This window comes from Hemicordylus capensis, chromosome 1 (assembly GCF_027244095.1).
Source record: "Hemicordylus capensis ecotype Gifberg chromosome 1, rHemCap1.1.pri, whole genome shotgun sequence".
Lineage (NCBI taxonomy): Eukaryota > Metazoa > Chordata > Lepidosauria > Squamata > Cordylidae > Hemicordylus > Hemicordylus capensis.
In genome coordinates, this window is record NC_069657.1 from 137,089,972 (window position 1) to 137,111,315 (window position 21,344).

The 21,344-nt window shown below is 45.7% G+C and overlaps 1 protein-coding gene across 8 annotated transcripts in view; it reads right to left on the reverse strand.

The window, feature by feature from the left end:
• Positions 1-7,597: 7,597 nt before the first annotated feature.
• SYT12 (synaptotagmin 12) overlaps positions 7,598-21,344 on the reverse strand; it is a 93,130-nt gene continuing 79,383 nt past the window's right edge. For all 8 annotated transcript variants that reach the window (XM_053286297.1, XM_053286298.1, XM_053286306.1 and 5 more), the window contains 4 exons: positions 20,109-20,324; positions 16,825-16,945; positions 15,556-15,689; positions 7,598-9,070 (listed from right to left, as the gene is read on the reverse strand). In XM_053286297.1, coding sequence (XP_053142272.1) covers positions 8,897-9,070; positions 15,556-15,689; positions 16,825-16,945; positions 20,109-20,324 — 645 coding nt within the window. In that variant the 3' untranslated portion in view covers positions 7,598-8,896. The remainder of the gene's footprint in view (positions 9,071-15,555; positions 15,690-16,824; positions 16,946-20,108; positions 20,325-21,344) is intronic.

The window sequence follows — 21,344 nt, forward strand, 5'->3', positions numbered from 1 at the left end:
AAGAGGCAGCTTAAATGGACATATAATACAGGAACAGTGTGATGGTAAGTACATTTTACATTAAAAATGTGACTGTTGCTTTTACCTCCACTGTTTGCTGCTCTGCTAGAATGCAGTGATGAAAAACCAATGGGTTGGAACATATTAGAAGATCAAACATTCAAAGTACAAATGTAATTACAATAATCGTAACAATAAATACCACAGTCCTGCAGTGTAAACAGCTATGAAAGTTCAGTCTTTATTTATCCCAACAGTTAATAAACCCTACAGTCAGAATTGTTCTAAACAGTGCTCTTAGAGAAAAGTGACAGGAAAGACAGAAGATATATAAGTATAGATGTTTTATGGTCAGAATTATTGTTTTAGTATGCTGCTGATATATATTTGTATTTTCATCCTACCCATGTTGTGGGGTACTAAGTACTCTGAGCCTTGCTATACCGACTAGATGTGGATGAACCAGCCTGAAGCCATACGAGATGACTGTGGTCAGCAGCCGATGTGACCAGGTGGCTTGGTGGGTATGGACAGAGACATGATCACACAGGTTCCCAGCCTTGAAATGCTCCTCAGTCAAGCACTGCACTTAGAAGACCTGATGGTAGGTATGGACAGGAGTGCTTTTCACTGTTCACCAGGCATGATGACTATAACCATTTTTTGCCTGGTTCAGCTCAGGTAATCTCTTTGTTGCCTTGAATATACGATGTGCGCTGTACAAGGGCTGCCCTTAAAGACTCCTCAGAAGCGGTGGCTGATTTAGAACTTGGAAGCCAATAGTCCATTTCTTGATGGATCAGAGTACATTACACTAGTCCTCCAGCATCTGCACTGGCTCTCACAGGCACAACTGTTGGCCATGAAGGGTTATGACCAGGAAGGCAGGATTGAAATATAAAAATACATTCCAAGATGCTTTCATCTCAAAATGCTACGCAGCACAGCATAGATTGCTTGGAAGTCATCTTCTCCCCTAAGTTCCAGCTCGATCTTTAAACTAGGTGAAGAACAGTCTTGATGAGACCTCTGTAGCTAAGGATGAATGACACGAGGCGTTTGTGGGGGTTACACCATAACTTCTTCCTACAGAGACTCACCAAAGTTCAAGTCTGGACATTTTTCAGAAAAATGGCAACTCATTTTTTATTTGGGTTGGCTTTTAATGAAAATGGCTCACGTTCTGCACAGTGAAACACAGATGGCTCAGTACCACCCGTACTGCTGCACATGACCGAAACCCCATCTGCGCTTCACAGAGCAGGGCAGTTCTTAAAATTGTGCAGGTGCAGTTGTGTGATGATTATTTCCGGTGGATGTAGCATCACGCAACTGCGTAATTTCAAGTTGCAGCAGAATACCCTGTTCCACAACAGTGTGGGTAGTGTTTGAGACACACAGCAGTTTGAGTGCTGCTGAACTGTCCATATTCTGCTGCAGGGTATGTGAGCCAAGGTTTAAGAAGGTGAAAATTGAAGTTCTGATTTGAGCACCGAAGCTTCTTAATGTGTTTTTATTTGCTTGATTGAATTTTAGTACTAATGGTGTTGCTTGACCCAAGCCCTTGGGCTGTTCTGGCCTAAATTAAATAAAGCACATGCTGCATCAGGGATTTAATACTGATGTAGCTCATGGGTGTTATCCTAGCACAGAAAAACTGTAGCATGCTGAAGATCTAAATGTTGGTTTCTTTCAATAATTTGTCATCTTACTTCAGGGCTGATGTGAAATTTCTCCTCTCATAACAAATCGTGCCAGAGCTGTGGGAGTTGGTTCATCTCTAACAAGTCTCAATATGCAGGCTTATTTCCTAGCTTGGTCACATGGAAAGGAACACATCCTGGATTGCACCTTCATGACTTACCACTGGTTCGGCATAGAACAAAATCTCTCATCCTTAAGCAGCAGATAAGAACAGCTTTCTCCCTACTTTTGCACTGAAAAGGGTGGGATTTGGCTCCTCTCCAAAGTTACTCCAGTTGATGGGACTGCAAGAGTGGACAGCTGTCACAGGGAGACAAGTGTGGCTGCAATTCCCCCCCCCAAAAAAAGTTTCTCCTTCTTTGCTATTGGGAGGAGACAAGATGTTCCATCTTTCAGCCAGAATTGCTGATGGTGAGAGAGAAAAAAACCCCAACACAATTAGAAAGCAACATGGGCTCTGTGGAATGGCATAATTTGAGCAAAAATGATTTCTACATTGACAGAAATAAAGCCTGAATTTTACATTGTGCATACAAAGGGGGGAGCTGGGAGACCAAATGGAAAATGGTATACATAAGACACATTTAGAGCAGGTTAGGGTGGTTTTGTTTAATCCAAGGAACTCAGAGCAGTGCACAGAGCTCTCCTCCTGCCATCTTATCTTCACAATAATCCTGTGAGTTATATTAGACTTTGTAACAAGCCTAAGGGCTCTAGTGGCCAAGAGGCAGCTGGAGTTGCCCCGTGCTCTTCTTGCTGTCCAGGGGGAAAGTGGGGAGCAGTAGCATGGTGCTCTGTGCAGTGACACTCCTGGCTTTTGAAGGAAGTGACCTGCTGCTTACAGAACCATCCCGGCTGCCTGTCCTGGTATTATTAAAGGGTCAGGAGATGGAGTTATGGGTTATGGATGGAGCTGGCAGTGGGAAAGAGGGAATGTGCTGGAGGTGGCTGTGGTCAAAGCTAGTGGAGAGGCAGAAAGTATGTATCTGGGGGGGGCAGAACTACGGGCAAACGTATGCAATGCCTAATTCAACTCTTCTGAGGCAAAGATGACAACTACTAAAGTTTTTCTCTGGTTCACGTATTATATTTATTTTGAATCCCAAGTTAGATAGTAAGCACAAGGCCTCAGTTGTGAAAACTATTTGCAAATTTATCCAAGTATGCACACTGCTAAATTTTGCAACAGGGCTCTATCAAAATAGAACAGAGGTGATTTTCCCTTAGGTTTTCTGTTATGGTGGTGCATACAAGAGGAAAGCAGTTCCTTTGTCACAGCCTCAACAAAAACAAAAAACCCCAGCACAACTCTTCTGCGCTGGAAAGGAGGACAGAGTGTAAGTAGATGGTGCTGGTTCAGACTGCTGGAACAAAGACTGCTGCCACAGCTGGGATTGGAAGAAAACACCCACCCACCTCACCTTCCCCAAATTGTGGGGCTAGAACAACCCCTAGGAGCCTCACACCTACAATGAGTGCTGCCCAAGGACACCGACACAGACCAGAGTTCAAGCTCCTGGCAGCCTTGCCTTAAAAGAAGAGTCCTTTAAGTCTACACCAATCAAATAGTTTCCATTTTGGAAACCCTAAAATAACAAACAACATGAATGGGTATACAGGCAACTGGATGAGGACAGACAATAATTCTGGGTTTTTTTGTATTATTACATCATGAGAGTTGGCAGTGGCACTGCTGCCCTCCTAGAAGCATTGGGAGCCACAGAGGTAAATTTAAAGGTTAGATAGCAAACCCGTATACGAACAGCCCTGCAGGATCAGGCCCAAGGCCTATCTAGTCCAGCATCCTGTTTCACACAGTGGTCCAGCAGCAGCAGCCTCTGAGAAGCCCACAGGCAAATGGTGAGGGCATGCCCTCTCTCTTGCTGTTGCTCCCTTGCAACTGGTATTGAAAGGCATCTTGCCTCTGAGGCGGGAGGTGGGTGGCCTCTAGCCACCAGACTAGTAGCCAATAAAAACGGAAAGCCACTTTCAGTCACTTTTCAGTTGAAAAATGGAAGTCACCAATGCAGCAAAAACAAAGGATAGCCCAAACATCCTCCCACTCAATGAAGACAGCTGGGGTTGTTTTGATGGACCCTTATTTAGGAAGAAAGGAAAACACCAAGGGATTCAGGTGGTTAACACTAAATTCACTGACTTGTGAAGGCACAGAGGCTCAATAGCTATGAAGGAGTGTGCCGTTGCACTCCTACTCTGATTATCCCCAATGGGGAATAGGAACAGGAGAGCAAGGATGCCTTCCTTCGTAGCCACAGGGCCTCCCCACCTTTGCAAGCCTTGCTGAAGGGGTTTAAACAGGCTCAGAAGCAGCAGGATGGCCTGTTGTGTAGACAGGTGGCTTCCTGCACTGTTTGTGAACCATGGAACAGGAGCAGGGAATAGGGGCCAACGTACTTGCTTCTGGTCCTTGGCTACAAGGGAATTAAAAATAAGGACATGCCCATACAAAGGTCTTGTGCTTTCCTTCCATCCTTGTCCCTAGGAATACAGCAAAGCTTCCACCTGGTGAGAGGAAACACTGACAAAAATATACGCATCAAAGAATCCTTGGGCCACATGAGCTCGGTGAATCCAGATGTCCTTCCTTGTGCTGATTCTGCCCAGATGCTGAAACTAGCCCCAAGGTGGTATTTGGTAGAAGGAGAATTAAACAGCTGGTTAGCTTTAAGTGGAACAGAGACTACTCTCTCCTCCAAGCTATAAAAAACTTCTCACAGCACAAGTTGCTTAGGCCTCAATGAAGCAATAAATATTGACTCATGATGAAGTCCAGCAAGGTCCAAAAGACAAATACAGAAGATGCTTTCTTGATTCCAAATGCCTAATAGGGCTGCATTCAACCTGAATGTTTAGCAGCCCTGCTCCTGCACAATCAAAGTCAATCAAATCCAAAATTCATAGATGATGTAGTGTTTTTTTTAAAGTGTGAAAATCTGGTGCTAAGAGGCCAGTCCTGCTGTTAGGATTTGGCTTTGTTTTTGTTTTTAAGGACCTCCAGCTCCTGTTCATGCCAAGTGAGCAGCATATTCTGCATATGCAAAAGGGCTCTTGAATGGCAGAACTGGCGGGGAGAAAGTAGGGCTGAGATGTCCATTTCATTTACATTCTTTCCCTCACAAGTCTGTTGAAATTATTTATTCATCTTCACCAGCTCAGCTGGCTAACAATACTTGATCATTTGAAACAAAACTTTAAAAAATATTTCATGATCTCTCTGCCCAAAGATACTGACCAGCTCCATCAACTGCTCGCATGAACAGTTTCTGGGAAGCTGTGAGAAAATACCCCTGTGGCATGCTCAGCCTTCTCAACCCATGCTGATCCCACTTATGATGATAGATGCTTGGCCACTCTGCAGATAAGAAGCCGCAGCAAATGAAGCATGAATTCATTGTTCACACATTGAAGGTCCCATTTGAACTGGCAAAGCTTTTTGCTTAAGGAAACAATTCCTGCAGTTACTGAAATGCAACATTAAAAACCCTATGGACCTGAAGGGACCATCTACTCCAACTCACCATCCTAAGCAGGGACTCTTCATCTGCTCCACACAGTTGCTTCCACCCTGATTTCCTCTGATTGCTTCTGGTTCCACCAACCTCAAGAAGTAAAGTACTCAATGAAATTGTTCACACAACACGGACTGCTTGAGTAGGAGGGAGTTTACCCAAGCAGCCCGTTTTGCCTGGACAAAAGGCCTCCTGACCCAGCTACTCCAGACTGGGTAGCCCAGATCCACTACCTAGGCAAAAGGTGAGGGAGGGGGGAGAAGTCCGTACTACTTCACATTTGGGTTGTCTGCAGTGCTGGGGCTCTCCAACAAAGGCCATAGAGCCCTGTGCAGCCAGGGAGAGCCCTGCTGCACTGCAGGAGGCTGCCTCTCCTCTAGTGATGTGCACGGTCCGGAAAAGTCCGGACCGGCACCGAAGGGGGGCCTTGTTTTTAGGGCGGGGAGGGCTTGCTTAGCCCTCCCGCCTCCTTGCCCCCGCCAGCGCCCGTATTTAACAGTATAGGGGCGCTGGAAACCAGCCGCCCCCCCCGCGGCGGCGGCGGCGGCGAAATAACCCCCAAAGCCAGCCAGCCAGCCCTCCCTCCCTCCCAGCTAGCTGCCCGCCCGCCCACCCACTCGCTCACCCGCTCACTGGATAAGAAACGAGAGGAGCTCCGGCACAGAGCTCCTCTCATTCGGAAGGCCTCCTGCAGAATGGCGGCATGCGCGCGCCACAAACCACGCCGTTCTCCGGAGGCCCGGTCTACCCGCCGGGAAAGGGCCGGGTAGACCGGGCCTCCGATCGCTGAGTAGACCGGGCCTCCGATCGCCGGAGGCCCGGTCTACCCGGCCCTTTCCCGGCGGGTAGACCGGGCCTCCGATCGCTGGGTAGACCGGGCCTCCGGCGATCGGAGGCCCGGTCTACTCAGCGATCGGAGGCCCGGTCTACCCGGCCCTTTCCCGGCGGGTAGACCGGGCCTCCGGCGATCGGAGGCCCGGTCTACTCAGCGATCGGAGGCCCGGTCTACCCGGCCCTTTCCCGGCGGGTAGACCGGGCCTCCGGCGATCGGAGGCCCGGTCTACTCAGCGATCGGAGGCCCGGTCTACCCGGCCCTTTCCCGGCAGGTAGACCGGGCCTCCGGAGAACGGTGTGCTTTGCGGCGCGCGCAAGCCGCCATTCTGCAGGAGGCCTTCCGAACGAGAGGAGCTATGTGCCGGAGCTCCTCTCGTTTCTTATCCAGTGAGCGGGTGAGCGAGAGGGTGGGTGGGTGTGCGGGCGGGCAGCTAGCTGGGAGGGAGGGAGGGCTGGCTGGCTGGCTTTGGGGGTTATTTCGCCGCGGCGGTGGCGGCGGGGGGGCGGCTGGTTTCCAGCGCCCCTATACTGTTAAATACGGGCGTTGGCGGGGGCAAGGAGGCGGGAGGGCTAAGCAAGCCCTCCCGCCCTTAAAGGCATACCCCCCACACGGACCCGAACCAGGCAGGGCCGGACCGGTCCGGCAGTTCGGCCATTCTTTGGAATGGCCGCCGGACCGGTTCGGGCACACCGCTACTCTCCACTGCCTGTGCCATGCATTGTGGGATGCAGGAGGACTTCCTACTCCTGATTCCACGTCAGGCACCAACCATTGTGCTGGTTGTGTGGGCATGGGTGGCAGAGCTCTGAAGAGGCACCGTTCGTGTGGGGGAAGGTAGGTAGCATCCTGGCTTCCCCCCAGTCCTAGCCACTATAATCATGAGAATGACCTAATTGGCTGATTTCCTAAGAGTACATGCATGCTTCTAACAAAAGCACATGCACAGCCCTAGCCATTCCACCTCCAAAGTGTGGGCGCTCTTATGCAAGAGTGCAGCAATGTTTGCCACTCCCACTTTGCTCCAGAAGCATTCTCTGACAAATGACCCTCAGAGATGTGCCTACGCTGTCAAAGAGGACTTCTGCAACAAGGGGAGAGTGGTGAAAACTGCCGCATTCTTGTGCAAAAGCACACACACTTTGGAAGTGGAGAGGCTAGCGTTGCACACATTTTTGCTAGAAGCAGGCATGCACAGGATGTCAGCCACTATTTGTAGACAGTCAGGGTCTTCATGTGCTCACAACTGCAACTGTGACAAGAAAGCTAGGGGAAGACAGGAGCCTTCTAAGTGACAGAAATACTATCAGGGGAATCCTGGTTGACATACTGCACAAAACTCTGTCTGAACATGTGTGCAGTTGCCCACGTGTACTCTTTGGACAAACACAAAAACTGCACAAATGGAACTGCTCCAACAGTGAAGCCATAATGGCTTCAATGTCACACTATTCAGTTTGCACAATTTCCAAGATGACCTTGACAGAAAGGAAAACTGGACTGATGCTAACAAAACAAAATCCAACAGAGATAAATGCAAAGTTCTGTACTTGAGCAATAAATAAATAATCAAACGCACAAATATATGATGGGGGATACCTGGTCTGGCAGTGGCACATGTGAAAAGGATTTCTGGACTGCAGTCAATCACAAGCTGAACATGAGTCAAATGCAGCTGCAAAATAGGCTAATGTGATTTTAGGTTGACAATGTCCAAGTCACAAGAAGTAACAGTTCACTTTTTTCTGCTCTAGTCAAACCTCATTTGTGGTACTGTGTTCAATTCTGGGTGCTGCACTTTAAGATGTAGACACACTGGAATGGGTTCAGAATAACTGATGAAATGGTGAGAACTCTGGACAATAGGCCCTATGAGGAAAGGCTGAAGTAACTCAGTCTGTTCCAGGGCTGCTCAACTTTGGCCCTTCTGCAGATGTTGGCCTACAGTCCCCATAATCTTGGCTACTGGCCCACTGTGGCTGGGGATTATGGGAGTTGTAGTTCAAAAACAGCTGGGGGGGCCTAATTTGAGCAGGCCTGCCTGAGGAAGAGAAAACTAAGTGAGGACTAATAGCACTCTTTAAATACTTGAAAGACAAAGACTTGTTCTCTGTTGCCTCATGTGGTACAACTAGATTGAATGGGCTAAAGTTTCAAGTGGATAGATTTTGGTTGAACATTAGGAGAAACTTCTTAATAGTAAAAACAGCTTGACAATGGAATCAATTACTGGTGGGGGGAGGGCAAGGTGGGCTCTCCCTTGCTGGAGGTCTCCAAGCAGGGACTGGACAGCTTACCTGTTAGGGATGCTCTAGCTGTGGACAATGTCCATCAAGCAGAGGGCTGGACTAAATGGCCCACAAGGCCCCCTGCAACAGTTCAGTTCTAGGATTCTACTTGCAAGTAAATGCGTTTAGGATTTGGGTCAATCCAAAAGCTTTCCTCATCTTACCACAAAGCCTCCTGATTTGTGGAAAGACCACACAGGGCCACAATACCGTGTATGAGAGAAATTCATAAATGATTGGTTCCACAAGCTGGTGATGTTAGAATGATGAAGCCAAAAGACTGTACTTAGTTGTCCACAAACTACTGCAAGGTACGTTTTGTACTCAAGAGACATCGTCTCTTATGCTTTAGTTCTCTGAAGCGTTTTCAAGGCTTGCATGGTCCCATCTGGCAACTGAGCTTTTTTCCTCCCCTGCTGCTCCTCCATTTTGTGAAGAATATTTGGGGAAATAGTTTTGGCTCCCAGGTGTCAACAGTTTCTGCCTACTGGAAGAGTTTAGGCACCATGCTGGATTCTTCACCGTGAGGTGCAAGCAGGCCCTTAGCTTCGTCGTAATGGGTGCCACATGGACACAGGCTTCCTCAAGGTGGCCAACATCTGGTTCCAATGCGTGATGCCCATGCCACCTGCAGATGGGCCTATGACAACATGGCCAATGTTTTCCGCTCTCCCATCTTCACAACACTCTGCCACAGTCACCCGGAGAGAAAGTTCCTGCAGCAAAATAAGTGGATATTAACAACACTCGGTGGTACAGAACATCTCAGAACTTTGCTACCTTGAATTTGCCAACAACCCAATGTTCACAGATCAGGGAGGGTTAATATACCAGAGTGCATTTGATGACTTGAGCTAATATTCAGTCTCTTCAAAGCCCAGTGTCATCAGAGCCCACTTCCTAACAGGCAAGTATAATTTTGTGCTGGCATCTACAGCTCCTTCTGTGAGCCAAAAGGATGTTGTGCAACTGTTTCTTTTGTGCTCCACTGGTGTCCTTTTGAAAGACTGGGTGGGGCAGAAGAACTGGAGCTGCAGTGCCAAAGGCAGCCACTGCACCAACACCAGGCTCCTTGTGGCACTTTCTGTGAACCACAGAACAGCTCCATTCTAATACTAGGATCCAGTTATTTAGGGTAACAATTTGAACTGACCTTGAGTTCTTTTCATTCAAGTGCAACTCCATAAAAGGACAAGCCAACATCAGAGGTATAAAATGCAATCTTAAGCATTACTCAAAAGTATGTTCTGCTGAGCTCAGTGAGATTTACTCCCTAACAAGCACACTTAGGATTGCAGCCATAGCTGGAAAAGTAACCATCAACAGCATGTAAGATGTATTTCAAATATTCAGCCCTACCCACTGTTAGCTTTACTACCCAGAGGCCATCCAAGACGCCTTGAGCATCTACATTACGAGGTATGCTTCTGTATGAGAAGGATAAGATAAAGTTACAGAGCAGGATACTCACAAATAATGTCCTTCCAGATAATGAGCAAGTCACGCTATATTAACAGCTAAGGAACATTGGGACACATGTATCTTTCCACCGGATGAACAATTTTAATGGCTTGGGTGGGTCATCACATCTGCCTTTTCAGGTTATATGATAGCCATGAGGCCTAGTTACATATTATTTGGACAACAAAAGCTTGAATTATGTCAATAGTCTCAAAAGTGTAAGCCTCCACAACTCCTGAAAGCATGGACCATCATAAAATTTCAACAGCTGGTAGCTGGTAAAGGGGAACTTTTATGTTAAATTACAGCCTGCTCCAAATATGCTGAAATAAATTAAATACTCCAGACATCTTATTGGAGTCACATCAGCAGCAGCCTATTCCAGGCATTTTGCTTTGCTCAGATTATCTGCAGAACTAATGAAAAAGTTATTTTGTTATCCACTAAAATATCAGTATTTGCATGAATAATGAGCACTAAGAAGCATCTGCTCTGTCATTATTTATAGAGAGAGGTTTCTCCCCAGCCTGAGCCAAAGAGTACAGTGAGTGGAGAGTACGGATGCATAAACAATGGCGAGATTATTTCAGGACATTTACAGGGCTCAGCCCTGCTTTCCATTTTCCTCTAAATTATTTTGAAAATCAAACAGACAAGTAATGCAAATGAATTGCAAGGGCAAACACACAGGACGTGATTTTGCATTGCAGAAATCTATCAAGAGCAAAGTGGAAGAACCATGGCTGGCATCCTACCAGCAAACAACACAGTGAAGGGATGGTGATGTCACTACACAGAATTCTAGAAGGGGTGTCACCCCATATGTGAGGAGGGGTATATCTTTGGAGCTATATCTTTGGAGAAATAGCTTGCCAAAAATGTGGGCCTCAAACCCCAGATTTCCAGCTAACACAGCCCACTATGCCTAGGCAGACTCTTCAACATTTGACAGAGGAACATTTTATTGGCTGACATGATGCACAATGCTATCAGGGCCAGAAGACAATGATGCTAGGCCTGTGCATTGGATATATCTGGCATTGAAATGATAGACCATATTGGATATAATTCCAGTCCAATATAGGGAAGCCTATATCGGATTGGAATTATCTGGTCAGATATCGGGGATATGGGGGGAAATATCAGAGCCATTATCGGAATATCAGAGCACAAAATGGTGGCGGTTTGCAGAAATACAAAATGGAGTTCGCATCTGAAGATTATTATTATTATTTGCAATAATGGCTAGGAAAAAATGCTATCTTCTGTCATCTGTTTGCCTGCTGTGCATTTATTTATCTAATTAGCCAATTATTTGCTTACCAATGTAAAACTCAAGTGGTAGATTCTTGGATGTTACATCACTTCCCTGTGATTCTTAGACGTGACATAACCTTTCTCCTGCAATTCTCAGAATAAAATTTCCAGATTACTTTTAAAAATTAATTAGGAACATAGGAAACTGCCATATACTGAGTCAGACCATTGGTCTATCTAGCTCAGTATTGTCTTCACAGACTGGCAGCGGCTTCTCCAAGGTTGCAGGCAGGAATCTCTCTCAGCCCTATCCTGGAGAAGCCAGGGAGGGAACCTGAAACCTTCTGCTCTTCCCAGAGCGGCTTCATCCCCACAGGGGAATATCTTGCAGTGCTCACACATCAAGTCTCCCATTCATATGCAACCAGGGCAGACCCTGCTTAGCTATGGGGACAAGTCATGCTTGCTACCACCAGACCAGCTCTCCTCTCCCTAATTGCTACCACCAGACCAGCTCTCCTCTCCCTAATTGAAAATCAAAGAATGGCCAGATTCACGTGAAAACAAATACACAGAGTCCCGACACCCTACATGTCTGCCAAATTTCAGAGCTGTCCAACCATTTTTGTGGTTGCCAATTTCTTTTTACTTCCCTATAGACTGCTATAGAGCTTTTTATTGATATATTTTCAGATTTCTAATCGGAAATCCAGTTACAAAACAGATAACGATATTTTAAAGGGCCAAAAGGCCTGATACCAATAACTATCGGATTGGATCAGGTATGATATTTTTGGCTGTGCACGGCCTAATTGGCACCACTGCTGCTGTGTACACAGGGAACTGGGGAAATAACCAGCCTACGTGCTGGAGTTAACATGGCTGCAGGAGAAACAAGGAAAAGCTAAGGGGCCATGACAGCTCATTTACTGCCCCCCAACCCTGCCTGTATGGGCTGCTCCTGAATTTTAAGCCATCATTTGCTTTTTAGCCTGGTCAGCAGTTTGGTGAAATTAGAACAATGCTGCATTTTAGATGGTTAAAACTGGTATATGGGAAAGAATAAGTTTCAACAGTAGCCAGTAGGAAGATCTTGGAGGAATCGTTGGCAGCTGAACAATTTCTTCATTGTTACCCTAACCTTGATCTAAAGGTAAAGGTAAAAGGCAAAGTGTGCTGTCGAGTCGATGTCGACTCCTGGCGACTACAGAGCCTTGTGGTTGTCTTTTGGTAGAATACAGGAGGGGTTCGCCATTGCCATTTCCTGTGCAGTATGAGATGAAGCCTTTCAGCATCTTCCTATATTGCTGCTGCCTGATATAGATGTTTCTGGGAAACTATCAGTGGGGATTCGAACCAGCAACCTCTGGCTTGCTAATCAAGACATTTCCCCGCTGTGCCATTAGGTGGCTCTAACCTTGACCTAACTCTACACTAATCCTTTCGGTGCAAAAATGACTGCAATTTTACCCTAATCATTTGGCGGTAGGAATAAAGAAGGGGTGATAACACAGAGAAAGCTGTAAGTGAAACAATACTATCACCTATTTCCACCTCTAGGAGGGTAGCCACTGCCCAAATTCACTATGAGCATCCATCCTGAGATGTGCCAATGGCCAAACTTGGAAGGCTTGACTCACAGATTAGAAGGGTATCAGAAACAAACTAATTAAGCAAATCAATATATTTCAAAATTAAAGCAGAAATAAGTAGTTTTAGATCAAAAGAAAAAGCAAAGGAAGCAGGGGGAGCTTCTCAAAGGGGCTTCTTGTCTTCTCTGTGATCTTCTCATGGTACCTTACATTGGACTCTCTGCATGGAATAATCTCTAGAGGACATTCCTGTGCCTGTCAATTCCCATTTCCATTCCTCAAAAACATTTTATAGTAGTGTTTGTGTTTTAAATGTTTTAGAAACACCATTGCAAATCTGGCCACTGCAAGTCTGGTGGTCAGGACAATAAAAGCACAACAACACACTGACAGCTAAAAGTGTGGCAAGTATCACTTGAAAGTATCACTTATTTTCCATCTCTAGGAGTGTAGAGCTAAAATGAGCATATCCCACCCACCCACCCCGCCAGATGGTATTGACCAACAAAACTGGCTCCTGTACTATTTCTGCTTTCAGGGAGGGACCTTTTTCTTGGGGGCAGAGGTAGTTTCTAGGCAGGGCCCTTGCCTTTTGCCCTTGCCCTATTCCCCACCCTCCTTTAAATAGCTTTGTGTGGGTACTTACTCTTTTCTTATAAGATTCCAAACCCTTTAAGTTGTTTCCCTAAAGAATTAATAGGGCTTCTAACTTCGGAAGACTTCCGAACATTCTCCTGCCTGAAGATTGGTAGCTAACAGTTTATAATTGTATTTTACTTCCTTGTGCTTTAAGCAATTATTCTGTATACTCTGTGTAACAAGTAACTGTAAATTGTCTTTAATACTGTCAACTGTCATTAAACACAGACACAGATTTCAGAGATTAAGGGTGTAATCTATAAACTATTCATTCCATTGTAAGTCCACTACAGTCAATTGGACTTCTTCAGAATACATTGGCGGACATAATACACAAACCCTATGTGGACAGTAGGACTTATGAAACTGTTGTTGCAAAGATAGCTCTCTGCAAATGCATCCTCACCAAGAGTCATTCCTTTCCTGTGTGCAAAGGAAGTCCCAAGGACCTTTTAGACACCTGCAGGTGTACATACAGCAAACTACCTCTCATCCCCGCATCTCTTAGCTATCTTCATGAGCATATTTTCTATACCTTTGCCCTAACTCCCATGATTCCCTCATCCTCAAGAAGGGAAGGGATAAGTCACAGCAGTAGGCCTCTGCCCGGTCGTTATGGCAACTCATCTTTTTTCTTGTCTCCATGTCACTGCTGAATAAAGCTTCCTCCTTATTATTGCTTCTTTGAAGAAGATTCTTTGAAATATGTTATATCAGCTTCCAGCACAGAAGCCTTTGAATGACTGAAAAGCAAATGAAATTATATTTGGCCTTCCAGGTGATGCAGTAATTTTGTTTATACTTCCCGTGATCTTTTTCTTTTCTCAGGGTTGAATTTAAAAGTCTCTTCCTTGTACACCAAAACCTTGTAGGCAGAATTTATTTTCCATCAAGAAAAACTTGTGAGTTCAGACAGTTCCAGAAGAACTACAGATATCAGAGTAACTAGAACTGAATGCTACGATCTTGCACCTATTTAGTAGGATGCTATTGGCTACCAGTGTTTATGTCCATGTTTATCTGAAGCTTACATTCACACACTTATTTCAGAATTTCAGATGCTTCCGCATCTGGAACACTACCACAGTTCATCTTTAATGTGGATTTTAGGTGGCATGCTAAACACTGGATTCAGCCAGTGATGGTGCTTATATCCAACTGGCTTGGTACAGGTTGTAGTGATCAAAGTCAGCATGGGCCAACCCTTTCTGCAGAAACACTATGAACACAGGAAAGTGCCTTCTACAGAGTCAGACCATTGGTCCATCTAGTTCAGTATTATCTACACTGGCTGGCAGCAGCTCTTCAAGGTTTCAGGTAGGAGTCTTTCCAGGCCCTACCTGGAGATGCCAAGAACTGCAGGTGGAACCTTCTGCATGCAAAACAGATGCTCTACCACTGAGATATGGCATTAAAGCAGCCATGTGAATTGGCCTTGAAATGACTCTGCTTCTAAATCTATTCTAACACAAACCTTCAAAGTATCATATTGGACAAAAACAATAAATAGCTGAATGACAATTTTGGTCATATTTCATAATTGGGTAGCCTGATCCTAAGAATTGGCTTTAGTTGCTACAAAAACAGTAGTTTTCACCATGAAAGTTTCAACTATCTCCTCTGCCTTACACTTGGGACAGGGATACTGCTTCAAGTCCCAGTGCTGGCCCATCTCTACCAGATCTAAGGTGGACTGCAACAGCGTGCCAAAAATCTGCCTGTTACAATGCATGCTGGCTCAAAACAAGCTGAAAGGGCCGAGGAGGGTGTATAGATCCATGGCAGAGCACATGCTTTGCATGAAAGGGTCCCAGAGTCAATCCCTGGCACCTCCAATTAGAAGCATGTCAGGGCTAGGAAAAACCTCTCGCTGAGAGCCCCGAGACCTGCTTCTGCCCATCATAGTAGGAAGTACTGGGCTAGATGGACCAATGGTCTGACCGTATGAGGCAGTGTTGTACTGATATGTAATAAAGCACTTGAATCAGCACATAAATGCATCCAGCCTAGTATCTTGTAGACAACAACATCCAGTGAGGCTGTGGCTAGCAGTAAAAGCACTTTCCATGTGGCACAGCTGTATGACTCATAGGGGGAAAGTGTAATATCGACTTCCCAACAGTGCCTGGGCTGGTGCTGGATCCCTACTGTCCTTTGTGGTGGTGTTGTGACCTATATGCTTGATGCTATGTGCAGTGGCTTATCAGATGTAGCCACAGTCCTCATATAGAGGGCTAGGACTCTGTTTTTACCTGTAGGACAATTGCTGGCACTGAGAAAATCATGGCCTCATTAAACACTGGGTTTGCATCATCTCTCTTCGTTGCAGTCTTCTTCTTGCTGATCTTCCTCCCATCCTGCAGCAAGTACACTTTGACAAAAGGATCTGATTGGATAGTAAGAAGAAGATCATTTTACTCAGGACCTTGTCTTAGGAAAACTGTTTTCTCTACACACACTTTAACTCTGTAATAACTTATTTTGGAATTAACGTCATTAAAAGGTGCTGCCATATACTTGAAAACTGTGTGGCCCTGCCAATTTGGCTGTCAGCAAGGGTCCAGACCAGCAAAATAATCCTTAGCACTATCTGGTGAAAATAACATGTTTAGACCCATTTTGTTTTAGTTGTCTGGTTTTAAAGTGCTATAATCTATCCAAAGGCTTTGGGATATTGTGGGATAACATATCCCAAACAGATAAATACATGTTTAGAAGGACTGGCAATGTACTCCCTCACCACAACCAAGAGAAATCTAGTTAATTAAAACTGGAAGCTAACTGATCACTTCTGAGATCCTTCAAAGAGAATCACCTCCCACAGATTTTCAATTTCTGTTGACGGCTATTTAAGTAGCTCAAACATGATGCCTTGGAGAGAAACATTCCAGAATATTTGATGACTGCTCTGCTGTGATGACTCTCTGAAGATGATCAAATTGGCTTGAGAATGCTAGAAAAAATACTTTTACCTTCTTTCCAGATGCTGGGACTAGGATTTCATATTACTGAAAGAACCAGTGACTGTATAGTTTAGTTAATGCTAATGGCTAAGCCCTCAGGGGCATATTTTTGGAGGTCACGGAACACATCAGAAGGAAGGAGAGATTGGCAAAAATCACTTCCTGACACATGCAAGCCCACACAGGGATTTACTGTGGAATGCAGAAAATGCACACACTGCTTTCTTTGCTGCATGCACACTTGTAAGTCAAGATGTTGGCCAATATCAAGTTAATAAGAGCCATAACATTCCATACTTTCTGCTACCATTCTGATTTTGATTAAGCGATTTAAGCTTTCCAAAGTTTCCAAATGTCCGTTAGGTCAGACTGGAGAAGCCTATGGCCTGAGAGCTAAAATTCAAGGATGGTTGTCATCCAAGCAAAGGTTCTGGGTACAGCACTGTATGTGGATTATGCCATTGCCTACTGAGGTGCAAGACAGTACCCTCACGATCAATCTAAACACAGCTGCATTGCTGGGGGTGTTGGTGGAATCTGCCAAATGTTTTCACAAACCTGCTGTCACTTTGCCATTGGTCCACACAAGATTTTTGGCCTTGACCACAACTACTGTTAATCGTTCTGCTGTTGGTAAATAGCTAAGAGAAAGCAGGATTTCACCCACGGAGTCAGTTGCCTACAGGGAAACAGAAGGAACCATTCATGGATCATTACTACACAGATGCATTGGTAAGAGTTTATTTTGCCCACTATAAAATGGTTGCTCTTACAAGCGGTAGTTTTACAGACAAACTAGATAATGTGCCTATTGTGTGATTGGAGCCTCTGTGCATCTGTGGGTATTCAATATAAGTAACAGCTCTGCGGGGTCCTGACTTGGATCAGGACCTCAGCAGAAAGGAATATTTAATTCTTTGCTTCTGTTATGGACCTGACCAGTGTTCCCTCAAACAGGGATTTCCACATGTTGTTGACTACAACTCCCATAATCCCCAAGCAAAAGCCACTACAGCTGGGAATTCTGGGAGTTCGAGTCAACAACATCTGGGAATCCCTGTTAGAGGAAACACTGGACCTGACCCAGATCACTAGCCACTTGGGTTGCCTCCACTGTTGGAGGGGAAAAGCAATCACACATTTCTGTGTAAATAAATCAAACAGTTTGGCCCTTGTCCAATGCCTCCTATGAATCATGAGTACTAGTTTTCACCCAATATAAATAACTGTCCAAAGGAAGTTGGTGTTGTAGAAGTTATGGTTTAGTATGCAAAGAATGTGTGGTACAAGTCGGGGTCCATTTTCACTGTTTCTCCTTATTTTCCTGATAGCTGGGTCAAGTGTGACATTTTATAAGAAGATAGCTTGCTGCAACGTGTGAGTGGAGTTGGGGTGGGTAATAAGAAACAATGGGCCACATCACTATGTTCCCACTCTTATGATAAAATAAGGTACATTATACAAGAATTTATTTGGCCTTCATGGAAGTCAAAGTAATGAAAAGTAAATGGAATATTTTTGTGAAAAACAATGATGAAAATCAAAGCTAAGAATAACTTTTGTGCCTGAAATCTCTCTCTTTCATCAGTGGCTTAAACACAAACAGACTGCATTTTCTCAGCTTCATGCCTCATCATGGGGGGTGGAGGGCAGGGAGGGAAAGGGTCCATTCTGTTAAGGCAAAGGTAAAAGGACATTTCTTCAAACAGGGAAGCTATAACTGATGTTTCTCTAATGATGTTCTCTATTGCTGCTGCTTTTGGAACCAGGATACCTTAAAAATAATGAAATCAAAATCTGAAAAGGACAAAGTGTTTTTTGCAGTATCACTTAAAATACAAATTTCCCCATAAAACTTTGAAAATGTTAAAGGGACAGTTGAGATCAGAGGTCTCAGAGTCAATGCCAACATCCCGTCCACAGCTGCCTGTGCCATCCAAACACATATATCTTAGGCTCAGGGCCGCTGTGAAAGGAAGAGGAGATCCCACACACCACCACTTGTGTGCTGGCACAGCTTTAGCTGGAAGCACAAAACTGCTGCACCGGCACTATGTTAGCAAGGATGTCAGCCAGTGTTTTGTGCAAGCCACATGACTGTTAGGATAATCCAGCCAAGCTAAATGAGACAAAAGTTTAATAAGCCAAATTTCAAATGCATTCATGGAAACAGAAACCACTCAAACATTTCTGCTAGTGTAGAACTGCCGATGAATGAGAAAGCTCACCAGAATCAGAAGCAAGGGCAGAAAATATAACTGGTTTTAGGCAATGGGGTGGGGGTGGGGGAACCTTGGAAAGTCATTGAGATAAACAACATAACACTTCAGGACCAGTATCCACATCTGGATAACCTAGGTGGTTAACAAGGGTAGCACCATCACTCAAGGGGCTGAAAGATGCCCCCCTGAACCCTCTGTTCTCCAGAGTTCTTTCCCCTGACGCCATACCACAGCCTTAGGGTCAAATTACATGTTACATTGAGTCTGTTATTAAGGCTGGCAGGATTGATTCTTCCTAAGTCAACTGCAGCTGGATCAGTCTGCCGTGTGGATCAGGACCATGGCATGCAGGGAGGGGAGTGTTCACTTTCTGCCCCTGCTACAACCCCAGTTCAGTTGTGCACTCCTTCACGCAAGGGGCTGCTAAATCATTCCAGGAGGGAAGCCTCCATGGCTACCAATCGGAGGCTTTCTCTAGGAGTGTGCACGGAACCAGCTAGTCCTGTTTGGTTCGAATCCAAACTGTCCTGAACTGGACCAGGCCAGTTCGGTCCAGCATCCTCTTGAATCCAAACTGGGGGCGGGGGGAGGTTTCACAATTTATTTATTTTTTAAAAAATATTATTATTACACTTACCTCCTCTGGGGGAGTTGTTTGAGGAAGTGGGTTGTGTGTGTCCACGGAGGTTGTGTGTCCCCCTCCCCCCACTGGCCTCCCTTATGCCATAATGCGGCTGCTTTCTGGCTACTCGTCGGCCTTTCCCCCTTGGGGCAGTGGACATTTTGGAGGCCGCCGCACCTGCGCAATGGGCCTGTGCGTGGCCTGGGCACAGAGGCCCATTGTGCAGGCACGGCAGCCTCCAATTATGGCATAAGGGTGGCTGGTGGGGGGAGAGAGAACCTCTGTGGACACCCCCCCCTCAAACAACTCCCCCGGAGGAGGGTATATATAATGAACCCCCAGGGTATATCGTGAACTCCTGGGGGATTTGGTCCAGGGTCGGACCAAACAGGGGGTGCTTCAGTTCGACTCTGAACAGTTGAACCTGTTTGCACATCCCTAGTTTTCTCCTCACCAAATCTAAGAGTGCAAGGGAAGGGGAGCTGCAGGACTCGGACCATGGTGGGTACAGAAGCTTAAATCCTCCTCACCATGGTCCCAATCCATGGGGGCATGCAAGCTGGCTCCTACTTCCTTAAAGGTAAAGTGTGCCGTCAACTCGGTGTCGACTCCTGGTGACCACAGAGCCCTGTGGCTGTCTTTGGTAGAATACAGGAGGGTTTTACATTGCCATCTCTCGCACAGTATGAGATGATGCCTTTCAGCATCTTCCTATATCGCTGCTGCTCGATATAGGTGTTTCCCATAGTCTGGGAAATATTCAAACCGGGAACCTCTGGCTTCCTAGTCAAGCCATTTCCCTAATGCGCCATTAGGTGGCTACCCTGCTGTCTAGAGGAAATCAAATCTGAGTAACAAGCTTAATGTGACATGCAGTTTGGCCCACAGTCTGCCCAGGGGCCTGTTTGAGGTATGTGAGAGGCAGAACACCTGCTGGTTGCCTAGCAGCATGGATAATGTGATCTATCTCTTTTGTAGCCCACTAAGTTTTTATTTACCTTGTTCATGTCCTGCAGATAGAGCCACGCATTGAAAGGCCTGATCGAGAGGTCCAAGTCTGACAACTTCAGCTCAGCAACACCAGTGCTGATGTTTCGCTCATCCTCATCAATGCCGAAGACTGAAAAGCGCAAGCTATTTTCCTCCAATGCGGAAGGATCCAAGGGGATGGAAAACCTCTCATCAAAAAAGACAGAGTAGGCACTCCTTTGGATCTGCACAGAGAAACAAAAACCATGGGAGAGATTCAAAATGTCCGGTGAGAACGCTATTCTAGGCCTAGAAGTTTTTGTTTCTTTAACAGAGCTGTTGATGTGTCCTGGAAAGCTCGGCGGGGGGCGGGGGACAACACACAGGTAGCAAGCCGGTAGATAAGAGGATCTAAACAAAGTTGAGCTCCCAGAGTCACTGTTTAAGATTCCTAAGGGATACTTCATGTCTTCACACTTTAACTGGAGAATCCCCCAAATGAGTAAAAAGCAGGGATTTGCAAAACGTTCTAATGTCAAAATGTCAGAGTGTGACTCTGTTGGTTCTCTTGGATCTCTTAGTGGCGTTTGATACCATCAACCATGGTATCCTTCTGGGTCACCTGGCGGAGTTGGGGATAAGAGGCATTGCTCTGCAGTGGTTCCACTCCTATCTCTCGGGCAGATCCCAGATGGTAGAGCTTGGTGACAGTTGCTCTTCTCAACGAGAGCTGTTATATGGAGTCCCTCAGGGCTCCATTCTGTCACCAATGCTTTTCAATATTTACATGAAACCGCTGGGTGATGTCATCAGGAGATTTGGTGCTGAGTGTTATCAGTATGTTGATGACATCCAAATCTACTTCTCTCTTTCATCTGCTTCATCAGGAAATGGTGTTCATTCCCTAAATACCTGCCTACAGGCAGTAATGGGCTGGATGAGGGATAACAAATTGAAGCTGAATCCAAGCAAGATGGAGGTGCTCATTGTAGGGACTCAGAATCTGAGGAATGAGTTAGATCTCCCTGTGCTGGATGGGGTTACACTCCCCTAGAAGGAGCAGGTGCGCAGCTTGGGGGTATTCCTGGATCCAGGCCTCACTCTGGTATCTCAGGTGGAGGCTGTGGCCAGGAGTGCTTTTTATCAGCTTAGGCTGATTCGACAGCTGCATCTATTCCTAGAGGAGGATGACCTCAGAACAGTGGTGCACCAGCTGGTAACCTCCAGGCTTGACTACTGTAATGCACTCTACGTGGGGCTGCCTT